At 48.4% G+C, this 19,825-nt stretch overlaps 1 protein-coding gene across 1 annotated transcript in view; it reads right to left on the bottom strand.

The window, feature by feature from the left end:
* Positions 1 to 19,825, bottom strand: part of ZDHHC14 (zinc finger, DHHC-type containing 14) — a 251,495-nt gene that overhangs the window by 30,471 nt on the left and 201,199 nt on the right. Inside the window, exons 4-5 of the mRNA XM_012646807.1 lie at positions 3,704 to 3,841; positions 393 to 441 (exon numbers count right to left, since the gene is read on the bottom strand). Coding sequence (XP_012502261.1) covers positions 393 to 441; positions 3,704 to 3,841 — 187 coding nt within the window. The remainder of the gene's footprint in view (positions 1 to 392; positions 442 to 3,703; positions 3,842 to 19,825) is intronic.

Genomic DNA, 19,825 nt, shown 5'->3' with positions numbered 1-19,825 from the left:
CCCCGCACACGGGCGCCCATCAACGCTCCGTATGGACCACCTGCCGGTCAAAGTGAGCTCAGCTGGAGCTCGCAGCCCTACTTCTCCCCAAACCAACCTGATCAAACACGATCCATGCTGGTTTCTGGGCTGGGCGAGGACTCATACCTGGCTTCCTAGCTAAGGAGCGCTTCCATTTAGACACGGCTGAGTCACCTAGAGACTCAAGTATTCAGACGCTACTGCTCATGCGAGCGTATAGGAGGGCGTTCGCTGGATGCTTTACAGAGCGGAAAAGAGTAAGATTCATGAGAAGAGAGGCCAAGGGAACGGATGAGGAGGTGAGAGTAATAGAAGGTGAGCTGGGTACTCGACACGTTGGCACTTGAAAACAGGACCACCAGAAAGGATATCTCGCAGGGCTGTCCTTAAGTGCATTTAGGAATCCTGTTTGCTGTGAACCTGTGGGAACGAAACCAAAATTTAGTATTCAGACACTCACCCCTGCATATAAACAGCCTTCATGCTCAAAGCTCACTCATCTACATGAAAATAATAGGTGCCTACAGATCAATTAAATAATTACATTTCGTAAGTGCTGTGACACTCAGTTTACTGATGAGACTGAGATTTCACTAAAGTTTTCCAGCAAGAAAACGGCAGACTCATAATTAGGCCCCACATCTGCAGGATATTTTTTCAATAAAAGCAGATGGATGTCTGCATACTTTCCCATAAATTATAGTTCTGATTACTCCTTTGTTTTCCTTATTTTAATAAGAAAACAGAATACTGTATGCTATTTTTTCTCTTCTGTTTTTCTGAAATTTGTTAACTTTTGACCCTGGAAGTTCTATAAACTAGGCTACATATAAAAGACTTCTTCCTCTGCACCCAGAGTAAACAGAGTCATAAAGCTGAAGTTTGTTACTGACTTCCTTTGGGTTTAAGACATTTTAATATGAGCTGTCTGTGCAAGAAAACATTTCTCTAGGGGCTTGAGTAGAGAGGCATCTGACAAAAAGCATCGACATCATACTTTTGAAAATAAAAGCCTAGACAGAGGAAGTCTTCAGGACCCCATTCTGGGGCAAAGATGCTGGGTCCCTCTGTGCTGTATGAAGTCACTGTGCTCCAGGGGACATGATCCAGCCTTCGTGTGGCAGTGAAATGAATGGGGAGGACAGTTATCATAGCTGGCGCTCCAGCGTCCCGTCCCCATGGTGTCTCTGAACACTGGCTTGGCGGCACCGTGGCAATTAGCTGCAGGGTGTGACTGGCCACCGTGTCCCCGTGTGTCCACCATGGGAAGGTGAAGAGGGGGTGGATTCCTATTCTTCCCGACGTCCCATTTCCTCTGTGCCCCTGCCCAGGTGCCGTGAGGTGGGACACAATTGGCAGGAAGGGATGGGAGAGAAACTTCGTCGAGAGCTGACAAGGAGAGACAGGTGCTTAAGGCTCCTTCCGCCATCTCCGCTAGGCCAGCAGGGCACACGCCGCAGGTCATGGGACAAGCACAGCCCGGAGGCAAAATGAGGGGAGCAAAAGGATTTATTCTTTCTCTACTGAACCCCAGTTGTGTGGCCTGCCTCCCTCCTCTACCAGGAAATGCAGACTTCGCCTGCCCAGGAATCTCGGGGACCACAGCGCTCTCCCACCATCCCCCTGCGAGCTCACCACCTGGCAGAGAGGCCCCAGGTGCCAGCTCTGCCTTTGGCCTATGTCAGTCTTGGGGGTGGTGACAGCAGCCATGGAAACCCCGTGGCCTTCCCCAGAGCATCACATGCCCAGTGAGATGGGGGCCCATGGGGTTGTTGGGTGTAGGGGGTGCAGAGAGAGGAAGGACAAGCTTCATTCATTTTGCCCAAAATGCTCAGATAACTTGCAGGCAGGTAAATTCTTAATACTTTCTTTTTGTACAAGATTAGGTTAACAGTATTTAAGCATAAACTACAGTAAACTCCAGAGTGGTGGAGTTGGGGTGAGTGAAACTTTAGAGAAGGTGAAAGAGCCACGTGCATCACAATCCAACCGTGGTGGCAGGTGGCAGACTTCACTGTGTGTGTGTGCATGTGTGTGAGAGTGTGTGTGACTGTGTGAATGTGAGAGTGTGTGATTGTGTAAGCATGACTGTGTCTGTGTGTGTGTGTGAGTCTGTGAGCAGTACAGCACTGAGCAGTGAAAACTACCCCCTGGTATCTACAATGCAGGGGCAAGGCTGTAAGTCCAATGAGATAACACACATGAAAGCACGCTGACGTTGTTAAAGATGACACAAAATGTCATGTATGAACACTACTTCTTAGTGTCAGATGCATGCTGGAGTATCGGTACTTATTTTTTCTCTAGTTGTGTCAACAGTCGCTTCTTTGAAAATAACCTAATGCTAGGCTTTCTCTCTGCTTCTTTCGTCTATTAATGCACAGATAGGACCCTGGCCACGTTTTCGCCCTTGTGGGACTCTGAAAAGAGAGCGAGGTGCCTCTGCAGAGCCACCATCTGCGTGACCCCAGCCAGTGTGGAGAAGGCTCTGATGGATGATCACTGTCTTCTTGCAAGCCCCCACCAAGTTATGGCTCTCAAGCATGTATTACAAATTTGTGTCACATTTGGATAAAAGATTATAGTCAGAAAGAATGGGAACTAGGATTTAAAATACCTATGAAAATTTGGGATAGTCTATTTACTGTCCAAATTTGATTAATATTCAAAAAGAGCCAATGCGAAACATTCCATACCACCCAGCATGAACCCCACCAAAAGAGAAGGGGAGGAAACGCGCACACACATGAGCCTGAGAACACCCGTTTGTGTTTCCAGCTCTGCTGCATGGGAAGAAATTGAGGCATCTGCTCAGATACTTCTGGAAACATTCCAGAAAGAGGCTATGTACTTGCTAATGGGCGGTTATACTTCTGGAATGTGGGCAAGAGGCAAGGCTGGTCTTTAATGTCGCTAATGGCACCGTAATGGAAGTTTAAAGGCTTAAATTTACAGTTCAAAACAAATTAACTTCCTTCTCATCACTCCCTATTGTAGGAAAGTGAATGACCAGGAGACAAAAGAAATTCAAAGTTATGACCCTGAGAATGGGGAATGAAAAACATGCCATTTGCTTAGGCAAATATGCATTAAAATCATTTACATCCACATCTAATTTTAAATAAAGTTGCTTCCTTGACATGCCAGGGGTCATTTACTTATGTTGTAGCAGATAATTAAACACCTCGTCAAACATAAGTTTTTCACACATACAGGTCTGTGCGCAAGAAAACCCGTGTCTCTCCCCAGACGTTTTTCCCAGGAAGGGTGACTGTTCCTGCATAAGTAGGTAGCATGTTAAGATAAAAGCTCTGTTGTTCCATGGTACCATTGTGGCACGTTGTCCTTTGTGCAAAATGTGGGGATGAACCTTCCAGGGGACCCCGTGGCAGGAGCGAAAGTGAAGTCACTGAGGCTGGGATAGGGATGAGTGTCAAGGAAAAAAGTCCCATAGGGTGAAAACGTGGCCCTGGGGAGTGCTGTGGGGGGAGGTGGGGAGGAGGAAAGAGGGAGGGAGGAAGGGAATGGAGATGACAAGGGCCAGCAGGAAGTGAGGAGGGGACAGGGAGAAAGAAGGGGAAAGAGCGAGCCCGAAATGACCAAAATATTAAATCAAAATTAAATCAGAAAACCAGTCAGGCAAATGGTCACATACGTAATCTGATTTCGCCAGCATACTTACGAAGAATGACGTGGGTGATAACGAATGCAAATATAAAGACTGTCAGAAAAGACAGAGATAAAATAAACATATAAAAAAATCTGTAGTTTCTTTTCCCCACACAGTTGCCTACCCAGGGACAGTGGTGATCAAACCGTTCTGAAATGAGAGGCAGAAAAAAAAAAAGTGAAAATCAATTAATATAATGTCTTTTTACCTGAGGAAGCCTCTCCCCTCCCACCCAAAACTCGGAAAATATAACAAAACAGTATCATACTACATATTTCCAAATTAACCACGCAGAGAAATGCTTAACATCAAGACATTTCAAGAACACAATTATTCTTTCTACAAAAGTTAGCTGTTTCGAAAACACAAAGTATATGCATTGTTCTCAAATGGCAACTTACAGAAATTTGCTTTAAAAGATTCTCTTCTTTTGTAAAAGAAACTTTCTTGCATTCACTGAACAATCTTCCATTAAAATGATACTGACACCATCTGATGGTGGTGGCCTGGGCTGGGCTGGATGTGGTATTGGGTGACCAGTCTTGCACAGTAAGTGGTCATAGAGGTCACAAGGGCCCCAGACAGGACAGAGGGACAATATTTTGTTCTCCCATCTCAGTTACAACTGTTTAACAGATATTAATCACATGCATTAATACATTTGGCCTCAAAACATTTCATAAGGAGAATGATGGTGTTGCCCTATTTTACAGATGAGCAAACTGAGGCTTAGAGAAATGCGAGGCTTCTTGCACGGGGCTGTACAGCTCAGAAGCAATGGAACTAGAACTTGAGGCCAGGTCTTTCGGAGCTGTCCCTGTCTTCCCATGTCCCACTGCACATGCTGCCTCAGGCACTTTCTAATCTGACATCGCGTTGGGTATGGGCCATATTACACTGCACGCCATGGTACCCTGAGTGCAAACCCAGGGACTTTCACATGAAGTTTGTGAGGCATTCATGATTTGCATGTAATGTAACGTATGTAATGCATGTGCTTGCATGTAATGACAAAGTGCTTCTCTTTCCCACTCAGCTGACCTTCGATTCAGAACACTGTCCTAACACCCCCACTCGCACCAGACTGCCCGCCCGCCGCTGGGCAGGACAGTATGGGGCATACGACTTAGCTTTGCACTCCGGCTCTTTTCCAAGCTTAGCTTCTACCCCATTTTCACATTTATCTATCTACATGTGCTTAAAAGACACACAGGGAGGGCAATATGAGGTGTAACTATATACGTAAAACATTATACAGTTAGGCAAAGTAGTCAGTGTCATGACTTTCTGGTCACATATCACAAATCACTCATGTCACGGTTTATGCCAAATGCAAGCTCGTTTATTGAAAGGGCACAGGGACACCTGGATGGTGGTGGCGGCAGAGGAACGGCACGAGAATCACTGTTGCCTGCAAGTGGTATTAGCGAGAAGCAGCCAATCTGAGCAGAGGACACGAGGAGCCATTTGAGAGCTCACTGGCCTGGTGACAACCTGATGGCCTATAACATGCTCAACAAAAGCAATTGCCATGGTGTGCCCATGTGAGCTACATGTTAACACGTGCCGCCAACGCCACAGAGCTGCAAGATCTAGTCCCTTCACTGCGGCTGGGGGAGGGAGGGGTGAACGGGTGGAGCGCAGAGAATTCTCAGGGCAGTGAAGTGCTGTCTGACGACACTATAATGACAGACACATGTCATTACACATTAGCCCACAGCCAGAGAATGCACAACGCCAAGAGTGGACCCTAATGTCACCCGTGGACTTTGGGCGATTACAAGTGTCAAAGCAGGCTCGTCAGTTGTAAGGCATTTCCCCCTCTGGTGGGGTGTTGACAGGGAGGGAGGAAGGGGATACAGGGGAACTCCCTGTACCTTCCTCTCAATTTTGCTGTGAACCTAAAACGGCTCTAACAAAGCCTTTAAATATTAAAAACAAATCATTTCCCCAAGTCGCTGATCTACACGGTCCGTACAATGAGAGGTCTACATGAAGAAGTACAAAAAGAGAAAAAATATCTGAATCAGCCAGATTTTCCTAAGACTTTGAGCCTGTCATTTTGAGACACCGCTTTTCTTCTTAGTATACGACTACAGGGAAGGGCATGAGAGTGGCAGCTGGGACGAAAGGCACAGGCGAGGCTGGAGTCTCTGATTCTGACCATAGGGTGTGCTGTGGGTTGAGCCTCTTAACTGAAGTGAAAGTCGCCTCTCAGCAAAGGAAGTGGGCCCGGGAGGCGTCGCCCCACGTGAAGCGCAGAGATCTTGCAGCCCCTGCGGGTGCTTTCTACAGGGCAGGCAGTCGCTGTCCTTTTAGCTTAGAAATTTTAGTAACCGCTAAGCCACGATCCGTGCTTTCCTGCTGGAGGCAGGGGGTCCACAGAAGCGAAGGCCACAGGTGACGCAGAGAGACCACTGCTCCTGGAGGTGGGGAGACCAGCGCCGTCGTAGGGGTGGCGTGGACTCCTGGCTTCCAGCGGCCCTGAGCTGAAAGCCGTTTCTAGCTGGAAACTTGTCTTTCCGAAAACTTTCTTGGCCGGCAGAAATCCCACTAAAAATGTAGGCTTACTGAGAGATTCCTGCTTTGACTGTTTTTCACATCCTCCGTCGTGTTTGTTGAATTTACGGTGCTGAATGAGTCTAAGGGCTCCGCGGGCACCTCTGTGGACTCAGCACACGTCAGGGTCTCATGGTCTCAGCGCCACCACCCACATGCTGGTGCCCGACCCCTGTGCTCCCTCTCTGCCCGACGCCTGGTGACGGGCTGTGCCCAGCCTGTGCCTCCTCTCTCCTCCCTGGACCTCTCTCCCCTCACTGGCAGTCTCTTTTTATCCCAAGGCCCAAATGCCAACTCTACGCAGATGATGCCAAATTGCCGCCTCCCGCCTCCAGCAACAGACTCCTGCTGCACGGCCTGCCTGGCCCTCAGACTTGACTTGGCCCTGAGAGGACTTCCGGTCCTCCTGCCTAAACACCTGCCTCTCCAGGCTCCCCTCTGGTAAGCTGTGCAGGCCAGAACCCCGGGGTATCAATCCTGCCCCCGTTCTTTTCGTCACCCCCACAGCCAATCCATGACCAAGCCCCATCAGCTCCACCCCAGCTTCCTCTGAGGTCAGCTGCGGTGGCCCGGAGGTGCCCCAGAGCTTGTGTGTTGGAGACTTAATGCCCGATGTGGCAGTGTTGAGAGGCGGGCCTTTCCCAGGTGATTAGGTCATGAGGGCTCCGCCCTGGTGAATGGATTAGCGCCACTATTGCAGGAGGTGTTCCTGATAAAGGGATGATTCACCCCCACCTCTCACACAGTGCACTCTCTTGCCCTCCACCTTCCTCCACGCATGACACAGCAAGAAGGCCCCCACCAGTGCAGCCCCTTGGCCTTGGACTTTCCAGCCTCCAGAACTATAAGAAATAACTTCCTTTTCTTTATAAATCACTCAGTCTCAAGTATTCTGTTATAGCAGCACAAAATGGACTGAGACATCACATTTACTTTTTACTTGTTTTTGTCTGCCAAGCCTACTCTAAGCGTGGTAAATATTTGTCATTTGACAAAATACATCCTCATACTACCAAAACAGCCTCTCCATGAGTAAGTACGTTGCCCAGGGTCACATGGTTAACATGTAGCACAGCTGGGATGGGCCTGGTGCTCTCAGAACCTGAGCTCTTGACTATTAAATGCCACACCACTGCCTTTTGTGAGTGTTGTCCATGTACCCAACACCACATCACGTGCTGGCACACTGAGAAGAAATAAGAACAACAAAGGACTCCACGGCTTCAAAGAATTTATCTTATTTGGTGAGGACACTTTTCAGACTCCAAAATATTCCTCAGATCCAAGGGATGAACTCCTAATAGAACTAATTAGCTTCTAAATCAGTCAGCTCTGTCACCATTGTGGGTGGCATATGACACTCTTCCTTTATGGGTCAAGGATGAACATGGGCCACGGACGCACGGTGGAGGCCTCACGTGGTGGCGTGTCCTGTCCTGGGTGGGACGAGCAGCAGGAAGCTCAGGAGCTGCTGGGGGTGATTTCCAACAGGGAAGCTCATGTAACTCAGCTCCTGGGGCAGAAGAGTGGACAAGACCCGGGCACAAGCCGAGCTGGGGACAGCGCGAGTGGCCGCAACCGACACATGATGTAGCTCCCAGGACCCAACTGAACGCATCTGAGAAGCTTCAAACGGCCATTACGACAGTATTATTTGTGTATTTTCTGTGTGCCAAAGCTGAATGGGTGTCATGTGTCCTAGGGGTGGCAGGGGTGGGTGCATGTGATGGGAGTTTCATTACGGAAACATTTCAGGGTCGTGGATACATCCCTTGATTCTAAAGTTTAGATCCTGGGCTACTCCAGAAGGGAGTGGTCTCGAGAAAAGAAAAGAACTGTTATCTGAGGAACGCCAAGTCCTTTTAAATTATCAGGCCTAGAGAGACATGAAAATGAGGCACTGATCACATTCTACTCCCCACTTTGAGCCATGTATTCATCTCTTGAAACCGCTTGCTACTGCCACAGGTAGCTATAAATTAACCCAATAATGCTGTGCAGACGCTATAACCCCCACCCTACAGTGTCATGATGCATCGCCAATCACTGATCAATGCCATTTCCATAAACCAATGAGTCGTGACAAACAACTTTGCATCAGCCCACTCCCTGTCCCCTCTTCTGCCTTTAGAAACCTGCTCATAACGAAGGCCAGACGAAGCTCATAGCCCAGGCTATGTGGGTCTGAGTCCTCCGGGCAGCTGCCCCTACTTTGGCTCAAGTGAACTCTTTAATCATATTTTGTGCTTCAGCCTCTTCCTTTCAGGTCGGCGGTGTGTATGCTGCAGCATCGCTGGGGCATTCCCTGACACAGAATGAGGAGCTATTCCCTAAATGACGGCTGTTCAGTGGAACCCTGGGGGTGGGCTGGGGGTGTGGCTGGAAAACCAGTTTCTCTAAAATTGTGAGGGACTGGCTTAGCTAGCTGGGGCGCCCTGACCACGCCTCTGGCAGCCTCGTGCTGCCCTGCAAGGATTTGTGGATCGTGTCCCTCTTTCTGCCAGGTGACCTAGAGGTGAGGATCACTTCTAGTCATCCTATAAGCCCTGGCACCTACGTGCCTGGCATAAAGCAGACGTTCAATAAATATGCATTAAGTAAAGGAAGAAATGTCTTTAATTGCCTTTAGTAGGTGTACAAGTGATTACCACTCTTGGTTGCCAGGTGGAGGCACCGGAAATACTGTCCAAACCTAAGATTTCAGGCATGACATCCACAGGAAAAGCTGGGGTCCGGGACCTTTGAATACAGTCAAAGAAAGCTGAGGGCTGGAAGATGTTGACTGGGGCTAAAAGAGCTGAGGGCCATTGTTACAGTGGGGAGCAGCTCCTGGTGGGAGGAGGCAGAGCTGGTTTTTTTCAAAGCTCCAGGGGGTGCCAGTGAGAGCCCCAGCGGAGAGTGGCATTCAAGTCACCTGCCTTCACTCAGATGCTCAGTGGGGACAGAAGGGACCATTCAAGTGGCAGTGGGAACACAGTTTAGTAAAAGGAGCCCAGGTCCTATTTTGCTAACCTAAAACTCTAAATAATAATGCAATATTCATTGCTAATGGTTAAAGAAAGCTCCCAGTCACTGAGTACCTGTTCGAAGCATCATTTAAGTTGGCAACAGCCCTGAGAGGCAGGTGCTCTTCTCCACCTTTTACGGAAGAGGAAGCCAGTGAGCAGGGCGAGGAAAGTCGCCCACCCCGAGCTGAGTCCACTGCGCCTCTCTCCGATTCGAGGGAGATTTAACTTCCCAGAGAGACTGAATGTGAAAAAAGAGGCCATAAAGATAAGGAGAAATGGAGAATTATTATTATTAGAATGCAACAGGGACAGAAAAATCCACAGAAATAATGAGGGAAAAAAGTATTTGGAAAAGTGGTGTTTAAAGGCTGCTGGAAAAAGGAATTAAATGTTTAAAAAAGTGTTAAGATTTTGAAATCCCCCAGCAGCTGGGCTCTAACACACCCCCCAAGAGTGGGATGGAGAGTTAGGTAAACATCATGTCCTGCGGCCGGGGGTGGCCGAGCCTGAGTCCTGCCTTTTCCAGCAGAGCTCACAGGTTCTGGGCGGCCTGAGAATTCTGTGAGAAAATAGATGGAAATGTGCAACTGAAGTTTAAACCTGCTAATTTAAATGTTAATTACATTTAAATTAAGTTAAATGTTTCTAAGGTTTGAGGTGGAAAATTACTTTTCTTTAAACCCAGGGCTTTTTACCTCCAAAATTAGAGAAGTTTTGCTCTATGAGCTATTTTTTATCTGTTGTTTAGAAGGACGGATGTTGACACACAGTGGTACATGTCGCATCTGGCCTTTATGGCCAGATCATTAAATCATAAAGTGATGCAATAGGAAAATTTAAATATTAAACTAGGTAAAGGATCAGAGGACTAAGTCCTTAGACACTAAAGAATTCACACTGTTCTAAATCTTGTGTAGGGTCTCAGCTATAATAGCTTCGCTGCTGTGTCTGATGACTGGAGAGATTTCTGAAAACCTTCTTACCCCAACTTCTCCCGTCTTCATCCAATCTTTATACCTGACCTTGCTGTGTGCCCGGCACTATGCTAAGAGCTTACATGAACTGTGTCATTCAATTCTCACAAACCCCGATAAGCTCAATGTTAGTGTTCCCATTTTACAGGTAAGAAAACTGCAGGTGGAGGAGCTGGCACTGGAAGCCAGGTGTTCATTTGAACCTGAACCTACCTGTCCCTGCCTCCAGTGTCAATTCTCTGCTGGTGGCTGTTCTGGGGCCAGAGGTGAGGACCCGACACTTCTCTCCTGGCTCTGCTCTGGAAAGGTGATGGAATGGCCCAGGTACAGCACGTCAGCAGGAGTGGGGACATGAGTGGAACCTACCATGCCAGGGCTGGCATTTGCATGCCTGCGGCCCCTTGGGCCTCTCCTGGTCCAGGGTTCCCTCCTCTGCAGCACGTGGAAAGAACCCAGCCCACATCTGGAGATGCCTGCCCTCCATCAAGTCAAGGGTGGCCTCATCCTCAGCAAAGTCAACATCAAAGATGCCAAAACTTCTCATGGAGATATGGATTTCATAAAGCTGCTTGGCACACTTGATTATTGAGATGGTGGAGCTTGGGGGGTGCTATGGTTTAAATGTTTGTCCCCTCTGAAATTTGATCCCCATTGTAACAGCATTAAGAGGGTGGGAAATACACCATAGTATTTGAGAGGTGGGATCTTTGGGAGGTGATCAGGGTTAGGTGAGGTCACGAGGGTGGGGCATTGGTGGCTTTATAAAGAGGAGAAGGAAAGACCTGAGCTGGCACCCTCAGCCCCCTCACCCTGTGACGCCCTGCACAGCCCTGGGACTCTGGAGTCCCCACCAGCAAGAAGTCCCTCTCCAGATGTGCCCCTCTACCTCGGACTTCCCAGCCCCCAGAACTGCCTGAAATAAATTCCCTTTCTTTATACATTACCTAGCCTCAGGTATTCAGTTACAGCAACAGAAAATGGACTAAGATGGGGTTACCTGGGGCAAAGCAATGTATCAGGAAGAAGGTTTCTTCCCCTACTCTCTCTTCTCAGCTCATTTTCTGAAAATGAGTTCTTCTATATGCTTAATTTTATAGAGAAACAAAATCAAGAAATCATATTAACTAATTCTGTGGCTTTAAAGTATTATTACAGCATTTCTGCACAGGGATTCAATTTCTTCACATGCAAAAAGTTGGATTAGATAAGGTCTAAGACGCCTTTGAGCTGGAAAATTAAATGCAAAAGGACTGTTTTATTAGCATCTCTATGGATTCCTCTAGTATTGAGTCCTTGCCAATGTCTTATAAATTAACATTCTGCAGCTTTTAGCTCCATTTGTTTAAAAAAGCTAAAACATCGCCATGTGAAAACCAATTAGTAAATGTGGAATTGCTGTGACCTTTACGCTACAATCTAACATAACCTTGGACAGCGATGTGGCCAACCTCAAAGTGCCCCTCCCCCACCCCAGCTTTGTTGCTGAGTCTCTTTGGGCTTCAAATGATGGAGCTCGACTAACAGACAGCCAAGCTCCCTTCAGCTCCCCAAGCTCCCCAAATGGGCAATTTTATACATTTCCATTTCCTCATGTTTTCTAGGTTTGTTTAACTTCTGTTTTCAACTCTGGTTTCCAATGTTGGGGGAATTTTGTGCTTCAAGGAGCAGGGACGAGCACACACAGCAGATGCAAGCATTTTGAAGCAAGGTACACCGTGAGTTAGATCTGCTGGTCAGAAACAAAGATGATTATGAAGCCGTGGAGAAAAGAAATAAAAGGCCTTGCTAGAGAAAGTGAGGGAGAAGGTAGGGAAAGATGATTCTGCTTGTAATGTAAACCATTTTTGAAAGATGTAAGAAAGTGAATAGAAATGAGGTAATTTTAAAAAGTGAGTTGGCCAGTTCGGATCCAAAAGGAAATTCCAAAATTTCCCAGTTCTGGATTGGGGAGGGTTGTCACACGGAACAGTAAATTTTAAGTAGGCAGCTGGGATTGGGCTCCCGTCCCAGCGCTCCTGTCTGTGTTAAGAGGCAGAGTAAGACCCGCTGGAGAGGGCTTTGGGCTTCCTGGGGCTTAGGAGCTAGATCAGGGCTCTGGCTTGTTAAGATAAAATCAGTAACATACATTCAAATGTGCACATCCTCGAGAAAACAGTCTTTGTATGATGGTGTCTCTGGTCATTCTCCAGCTGTCACGTATGAAACTCTGAACAGAGCTCCACGAGCACCAGGAAGTGTTGAGTCCTCAGTGGACAGACGTCCCCACGCCACTCCCCAACCCCACCCAAGCCCCACGCGCTGGCCTCTCACAGTCTTCGGGTTCCCAACGCCAGAAACTATGCCTGGGAGTTCTCCTTAATTCCGCACGCGATACAACAAGTTGTCTTACAGATTTGAAAAGCAAACTCGTGCTGTCATCCAACACCCCTCAGAAACTTCTCGATACCTCTCTAGAAATTACAGACCTTGAAATCAGCAGCACCACCTTACGTCAGAATGGCTTAAAAATTCGCAGGGCTTTCTGGTTTTCAATACTCGCTCACATTCTTTACTTCACTCCCTCTGCATCGGCCCCATGAGCTGGTGGCACGCGTCCCAGGGCAGGCGAGGGGGCAGCCCAGAGCGCACCGGAATTGCCAGTGCCGGGAACCAGCGCCTCCGGTGTCCCGCACCGCTCTCCCCCTCCCTCCCCACCCTCCGTCTTACACGTTCTTTCACGTCCAGTTACTAAGATTTTTCAAAGCCTCAGTGAATTTATCCTCTAAATAAAGTATCAGAGCTGAGTTATCTCATGGGCATATTATACACCCATCAAAGCCAGCAATTTGAAGGCTCCTCAAAACCTTCTAATTTGATGACATATATACACAACTGGAAAATTCCATTCCCATTAGGCATGATTTTCCGAGGTAAATGCGTTTCTGTGACCTTGTGGCAAAGAATCCACATCACGCAGTGAGAGAGCCGTGTCTGTGAGCAGGACCCCGTGGCTCGTGGATGGAGAGGCTAGTTCCCTGACAAGCAAACTGTGGTGTGTCCAAGTAGAACTCTTGTTTAAAAATTCAGAAAGAATGAGGCCCCTACCAAACTTCTGAGACATTTCATTTTTCTAAGTTGAAACTGGAGACCCAATTTCATTACTAATAGTATTAAAATTAAAGCCAGCTGTACTTTATAATCTTCAAGGTGCTTTTTCATGTTATGTCTCATCTGGTAAATAAATATACACACACGAATGCCTGCGTTGTGACAAGATCGCAGAGACAGATGTTAGACGGGAGAGTAGGACAGGCAAAGGCTCTCCCTCTTGCCGCCGCCTGCGTGCACTCTGACGGATTCGCCACGATGGTGTCTATTCACGAGGCTGCTCCTATTTCTCATGGTCCTCAGCTGCCCATCTGTAAAAGGTGGGCAGCGGCCAGAAGACCCTGGGGCATTTCTGCTCTGACATCCCAGTTTGAGGTCTGTCCAGGGCTCTGTCAGGGGCCCTCGTGGCTCAGTCCAGTTCTCTTGGGATTAGTCCTGGCTGCCCCAATTTTCGATATGGAACAGAAGCAAAGCCACACTCAGGCAGGTAGAAGGGGCGCTGGACACCCAGAAGTCACCTGCAGCAGCCCCCTGCCTCTAGTGGCCCATGGTAGGGAATGCACTGGCTTCTTGTCCTGGCCCCCACCCGCCCTCACACCCACGTGGTCAGTGGGAATTGCTGACTGTGTTTCTGATCTTCCCCATCCTCAGCTCCCCGGTCCTGAAGGCCACTGCAGGGTGCCTGCTCTTATCCCCGGGTGCACGAACTGCTGTAACATCCTCCGTCCCCCTTGAGGGTGTCCCCCACTGTTGCCAGAGGGACCTTCCAGTGCAAATGAGACGAGACCTCCCTTCACCAGCCCTCTGGCTCCTGCGGCCGCACTCCCCGCTCGCTGGCTGCACCCTGATGTGTTCGCGGAGCCTAGCGTCCAAAGCCTGGGTTTCCCAACCGAGCTCCTCAGGTGCTGGGAAGCTCCCCCCTCATCTCTCACCTGTTCTTCCCCTTGAACTACAGCAGTTAGACCTATGTCTGTTTCGTATATTGAGTTTCCTCATGATTTTTCCTTTTCTAAAATGGGCCACTGCTTGCTTACAACAACCATAAACAAAATTTCCAGCTAGTTTGTAAATGTTTACTGTAATGACTCGGAGCAGCCCCAAGTCAAGTTCCTAGTGTGGGGTGGTGTGCGGTCACGGAACGCCAGCACAGCGGCGCACGGCTGGCCGGACACTGGACTCGAAGTTGAAGGACCTGGATTTGGGTCCTGGCCTTTCACCAACTTAGTGATGTGATTTGGGCAGGTTTCTGGGCCTCAACAAGTTGGATGTGCTCTAAAAGGCTCTTTCCAACTCAAATACTATGATTCTATGTTTACATAAAACTTTTCAAGAATTGAAGTAAGTCAATCGTGTCTACCTACATAAAATGAGGAAGTGCAGGCAGGCCCAACAGCAGAAACTCTATAAATAAAGAATTTATACGGACTGGTGCTCTCACAGACCCAGGTTAGGCCCAAAGCTGACTGGTGGCTCTAAAAGCACTTAGAAACTATAAAATATTCTATAAATACTCCTACCAGCAGCCTCGGGTCTGTGCACACTTCTTAGACACTAAACATAGAGTATTGTTTTTTGTTTCTTGTTTATGTAAAGTGTGCAGCCCTCTACCGAATCACTGTGGTCTGCTCAGTAGGTCTTTAATCACTTTTCCAAACAAAGGCACTCAGAAGAACAGGCAAAATGGTCTGTCTAATGACCAGGACTGGCTGGGTCATTTAGGGGCCCACTGCAGAATGAAAATATGGGGCAGCTTATTAAAAAGTGATTAAGAATTTCAAGCTGGTGATAGCAGAACATGAAATCAACCTTGGCCCCTGCGTGAGGGTGCAGGCTGCACACCCACAACGCCGGCCCTAACTGCCTGGTTTTATGGCCTGGGAATGCGATTTTCTCATTTGTGGCAGATTAGCGTTCAGAGAATCCACTGGATCTTCTGCAAGGATGTATACAGGGCTTCTAAGAACAACAGAGAGCGAGGAAGCTGTGATTACCTAGGAGTTAAACCTGAGAGTAGCCAGCATCCTGTTCCACACGGAGGGCTTTGGGGCAAACAGAGAAAGCCTCCCTCACTCCCACCGAAGGAAGGGGTGGGGCGGTGCGCTCCAGAGCCGCCAAGCCCAGACAGGTTGGCCAGTGGTGCCGGGGGCTGCCCTTCTGCTAGCTTGGTGAGGCTGGCCGGATGAGGGTGTGAGGGGAACAAGGTTAAAGAAAGAAGAAGGACACGCTACCAGGAGGGCCACCAGAGGAACAGCCACAAATGCTAAAACCACTGTTTCCTAAGAATATCAGAAACTCCACTTGTAACCTAGGGCAATGGTTCTTAACCTTTTCTTCATTCCCTAATACCTTGAAAATCTGATGAAAACTCCTGTCCTCCTCCCATCCTTATGTGCTCACATCACATTTCACGTACCTGAAGCCTGTTCTTAGAGCCCGGGTTAAGAATGCTCGACCTATTTGTTGGTTTAGTTCATAGAAATTGCAATACCTTATTTCAATGACTCTTTTAAAATTGAGTTGTTCTAAGAAGGCAGGCAAACAGGTGCCCACCTACTGTGTGGCGTGCTCAGTGTGCCACCCTCGGGGCCCTGGAGGTGTACACCCTGAAATCCCGGCCACGTGCGGGTGGGCACGCTGGGCTCAACCCTGCATAACTCCCAGAACTCGTCTCCTACTTGGAACAGGAGCTGTTTCCCTACACTTTATTCCAGGGTTTTTAAAACTACAGGTTATGATCAAGCAGCAAGTCATGAAATTAATTCAGTTGGTCATGACCAGCATTAAAAACAAAACAAAACAATGGAAAGTATCAAGGCGTCTCATGTGGTAAAGGTAAGTACTGCTTCATGACGTTTCATCGGCGTATTGTGACATTGGTTCCCGATGTAAAATGCATTTTATACTGTGAGTTGTAGTAAAACAGATTTTTTTTATTCAAATTCGTAGCTGGCACATGACAGGCCCTCCCATATCCGTAGAGTGGACAGTTTTCAATGATGTCACTTCTGTCCTCCCAGAACTAGAGCAGGATTACTCGTTCCCAACCAGACTTAATTTTTAAAAATTAACATTTCTCTTGGAGTCTGAAATTTTAAATTTGTACTTCTGGAAGGTTTGAGGGTGGGGGCTATGAGTTTTATTTAGTTTAGATTGGGTGAAGGAAACTATTTTTTTTTCCTGTTGAGAACACTAACCCAGTCCATAGAGCCAAAAAAACAATATCCCTTTCTTTTTCCTTGAGAGAGAGCTAAAATGCAGAGACAAAGGTGGCTACAGCACGAGGACAGCACACGCTTCCTGGAGACGCAAAGCCAGGACCCACACAGACAGGAAGGGACAGAGCCCGTCACAGAAGATGCACATGCAGGGAGAGTCCGACAAACAGAAACAGACACTCATGAAGAACGGCCTGTGGCTTTTCTGGGTATGGAAGGAAAGTATTTTTAAAGCTGAGCTGCAGCTTGACGACTCCAGGCAGAAATGAGGGAAGCGCTGGCCAGAGGTCACCTTCCTCTGCTGGCTCAGATCCACCCGCAGGCACAAATTTACCTTTGCATTGTAAGCGGCCTCTGCAACGTGCACTGACACTGAGCATCCTTGACAAATCCAGGACAGGATAAAAATGTGCTCTGGGGCCCCAGAAATTCTGCTGTTGAGACTTTCCTTTGGTGTGCGATGCTCTTTCCATAAACTTGTATTTAGACATGTAGTCTCATTTTTTTTGGTCAGACATACAGTTTAAATAAATAAATAAATGCACGGAATAAAAAAAGACACCATACACTTTAAGATGTACTTTAATGCATTATTTTAAATTATTAAGCTCCTCTAACAAACCACGTTTTAAAAGTGTACACATGCACGGCTCCCAGGCTTGCAATGAGAATACCTGACCAAAGTGCCCAGGAAGTCCTCCAGGGCCGACCACACAGGGACAGTCCTATTTCTCATTCTACATCTGTAAACCGAGACTCTGATTATGAGCTGGCTGCCCCAGTAGCTTGACTGCAGGCAGAGAACAGGCTGGCTCTGCATGGTGGGAGATCACTGGTCCTCGAGACAATGAGGTGAGCAGTCGTTTGTTGGAAATGAACAAATCTGCGTTCCGGCTTTGTACATTCAGGTTGAGAGCTCCGCCGACATGAGTTTGTTCCAAAGGGGTGGCGCTGTCCTCGGTACAAGACCCAAGCTTTAATCCTGCAAGTGCAGGGTCCGAGACCAAGGCCTCTCTGACCGGCTCTGGCAAGAGCCCTGCTTTCCAGGGTGTGCACCAACTTGGCCCTGTCTTTTCTTATTTGTTCGTGCACCTCTCCCTCTATCCCTGCCTCCAGGGGCTGTTGTGAGACCACGGGGTGACTGACAGGGCCCTGAAATATGTGGCCCATTGAGACAAAATAGGCTCATTAAAACTTCATGGGGGATGTGCAGTGTGACTGTTCCCACTCCAGGTCCAAGTTCTTGGCTCAGGTCTTGGCCAGGTCTGCCCGGCGCAGCTACCTGCGTCCCAGTATTAAAGTGGGCGGGGTCGCTGCTCGGGCCTCTCTGATGCTAGCAAAGGATTTTGTTGGGAGTGTCCACAGCCTCCTCTGTGGTGGACTCTGATGGATGGACTCACCCTACCAAGTTATGGGCAAAACTTCCAAAAAGCATGTTTAGGTTACTTCCTAGTTCTTTGTCCCCAAGGAACTGCTGACATTGTTAGCCAGGCCTAGGAGAGCCAACGCCGGTCCACCGCGTTGGATCCACCTCTGGGGTCCCCCTGCGTGTTCCCCTTGACATCACGAGGCTCTTACTGCTACCCACGTTGGCTTCGGCGCTTGCCGAGTCCGGCCTCGAGTCCTGCTGTTGTCCTTGGGCTCTCTTGGAAGGCTTGCCTCCTCCTCGGGGCACGCCTCGGTCGGTGCCTGTGCACTTCCTCTGTTCTCTGTTCTGTGGCCCCGGGAGAGGGGAAAGACACTCACTGCTTAGAGCAGAGTGGAAAATGGGCTCCTCCTTTGTGGTGCACTGCAACGCTTTTCGTTTAAGACCTTTAAACAACCCACCCCATTCACCACCACGTTGTAGACTGTCCGGAGCCAGGCGAAAAAGAGGGGCGATCGTGTTGGCAACGGGGAAACATTCTGGATTAAAGAAGTGCTCTGGATGCCTGTGGGCTCTCTCTCCTGGCCTGGCCAGCGTCCTCTGCTCATCCTGGGTCCCCCCCACCCTACCGGGGAGCCTCTTCTGCAGTGCCAGCCGAGGGCCCCTCTGTCCAGTGTGGGCTGCCCTCGGCCCGCCCAAGGCCTCTCGTCTCCAGCACCATTGTCACATCCATCCCACCGCCTCTCGCGTTCCCTCTAGCCTTGCGCAGCCTGGCGCAGGCGGTGCTCAGTCCTGGCTCGCACGAGCTGATCTCACTGTTCCTGAGTCCTCGTGTTTATTGTAAGCTGCCGCAGGTGAACGCAAAGTGCTCACTGGCCGTGGGTACAGCACTAAAGGGCTGTTAGCCTAGAAGCCGCTGCTCCCCGGAGCACGGTGTCACAGTAATTCCCTGCACACACACTGGCGACTTCCTGTCCTGCAGCAAAGCATCAGCATGATCAAAGGTGGAAAAAATGCATTTTTTTCCAATTCACTGGTGAAAAACAAACCCATAAATCAGTCAGTAGTAAGCAATCGCTTTTGAGGCACAAACCACTTGGTAGAAAACTAGTTCCTTCTACCCTGTGACAAACGGCACACCGCTACCACACTGTTGTGAATTTAACTCGTAAGAGCCAGGACTGTGCTCTGTGACACCAGCTTATTTCTGCCAACTTTCAGCAGAAAGGTACGTGATACAAACCATCATAAAACCCATGTGGAGCTTGGAAACCATAGTTGCTTTGAATTTAAGACAATATTGCAAATATTCTATTATCTTTCCTGAGAGGGTTTTAATTTCTTTAACTACACTCAGGGTTCTTTTCTTCCTAATATTTCCTTGTGACATAAAAAGGGACTGAGACAGGAACAGTGGGAGGGAATGAAGGTCCAGCAATGTTCAAATAGCCATTAAGATGGGTTCTGTTTACCCAAAACCCAGAGCGCTGGGAGGGGCCCACTTCACAGACCTCGGACGTCGTCCTGCCCCTGCCCTCCCTCTTCCCTTCTTTGTAATGAAAGGGTTAAACAGGTGCTCCCGGAAAACCACTGAGAGCTCCTCTGAACACCAGGCTCAGCAGGCCATACCCGCGGGTGGCTCAGGGCCGCCTTCCTGGCCCGTGTTTGTTGCCCACCTGTGTTTAGGTCCAGACAGAAAAAGAGGAAGGAAGGGAGGAAGGAAGAACAATGAGCACAGCGTAGTTTGTTTCCTTTTTTAAAAAGAGCTTTTTAAAATGGCATTCTTGAAAGAAATGTTATTGTACATCACTTAAAAAAAATCAACACAAATCCTCTGGTGGGGTGGAGAGATGATGTTACTTGTCATCTTAAGGAGTCTGTTTTCTAACAACTTAAGAGTCTAAACAAGACTTGAGCAGAAGTTC

This window comes from Propithecus coquereli, unplaced genomic scaffold (assembly GCF_000956105.1).
Source record: "Propithecus coquereli isolate 6110/MARCELLA unplaced genomic scaffold, Pcoq_1.0 Scaffold25, whole genome shotgun sequence".
NCBI lineage: Eukaryota > Metazoa > Chordata > Mammalia > Primates > Indriidae > Propithecus > Propithecus coquereli.
Note: the sequence above shows the minus strand (reverse complement) of the source record. Positions and strands in the feature narration are given on the sequence as shown.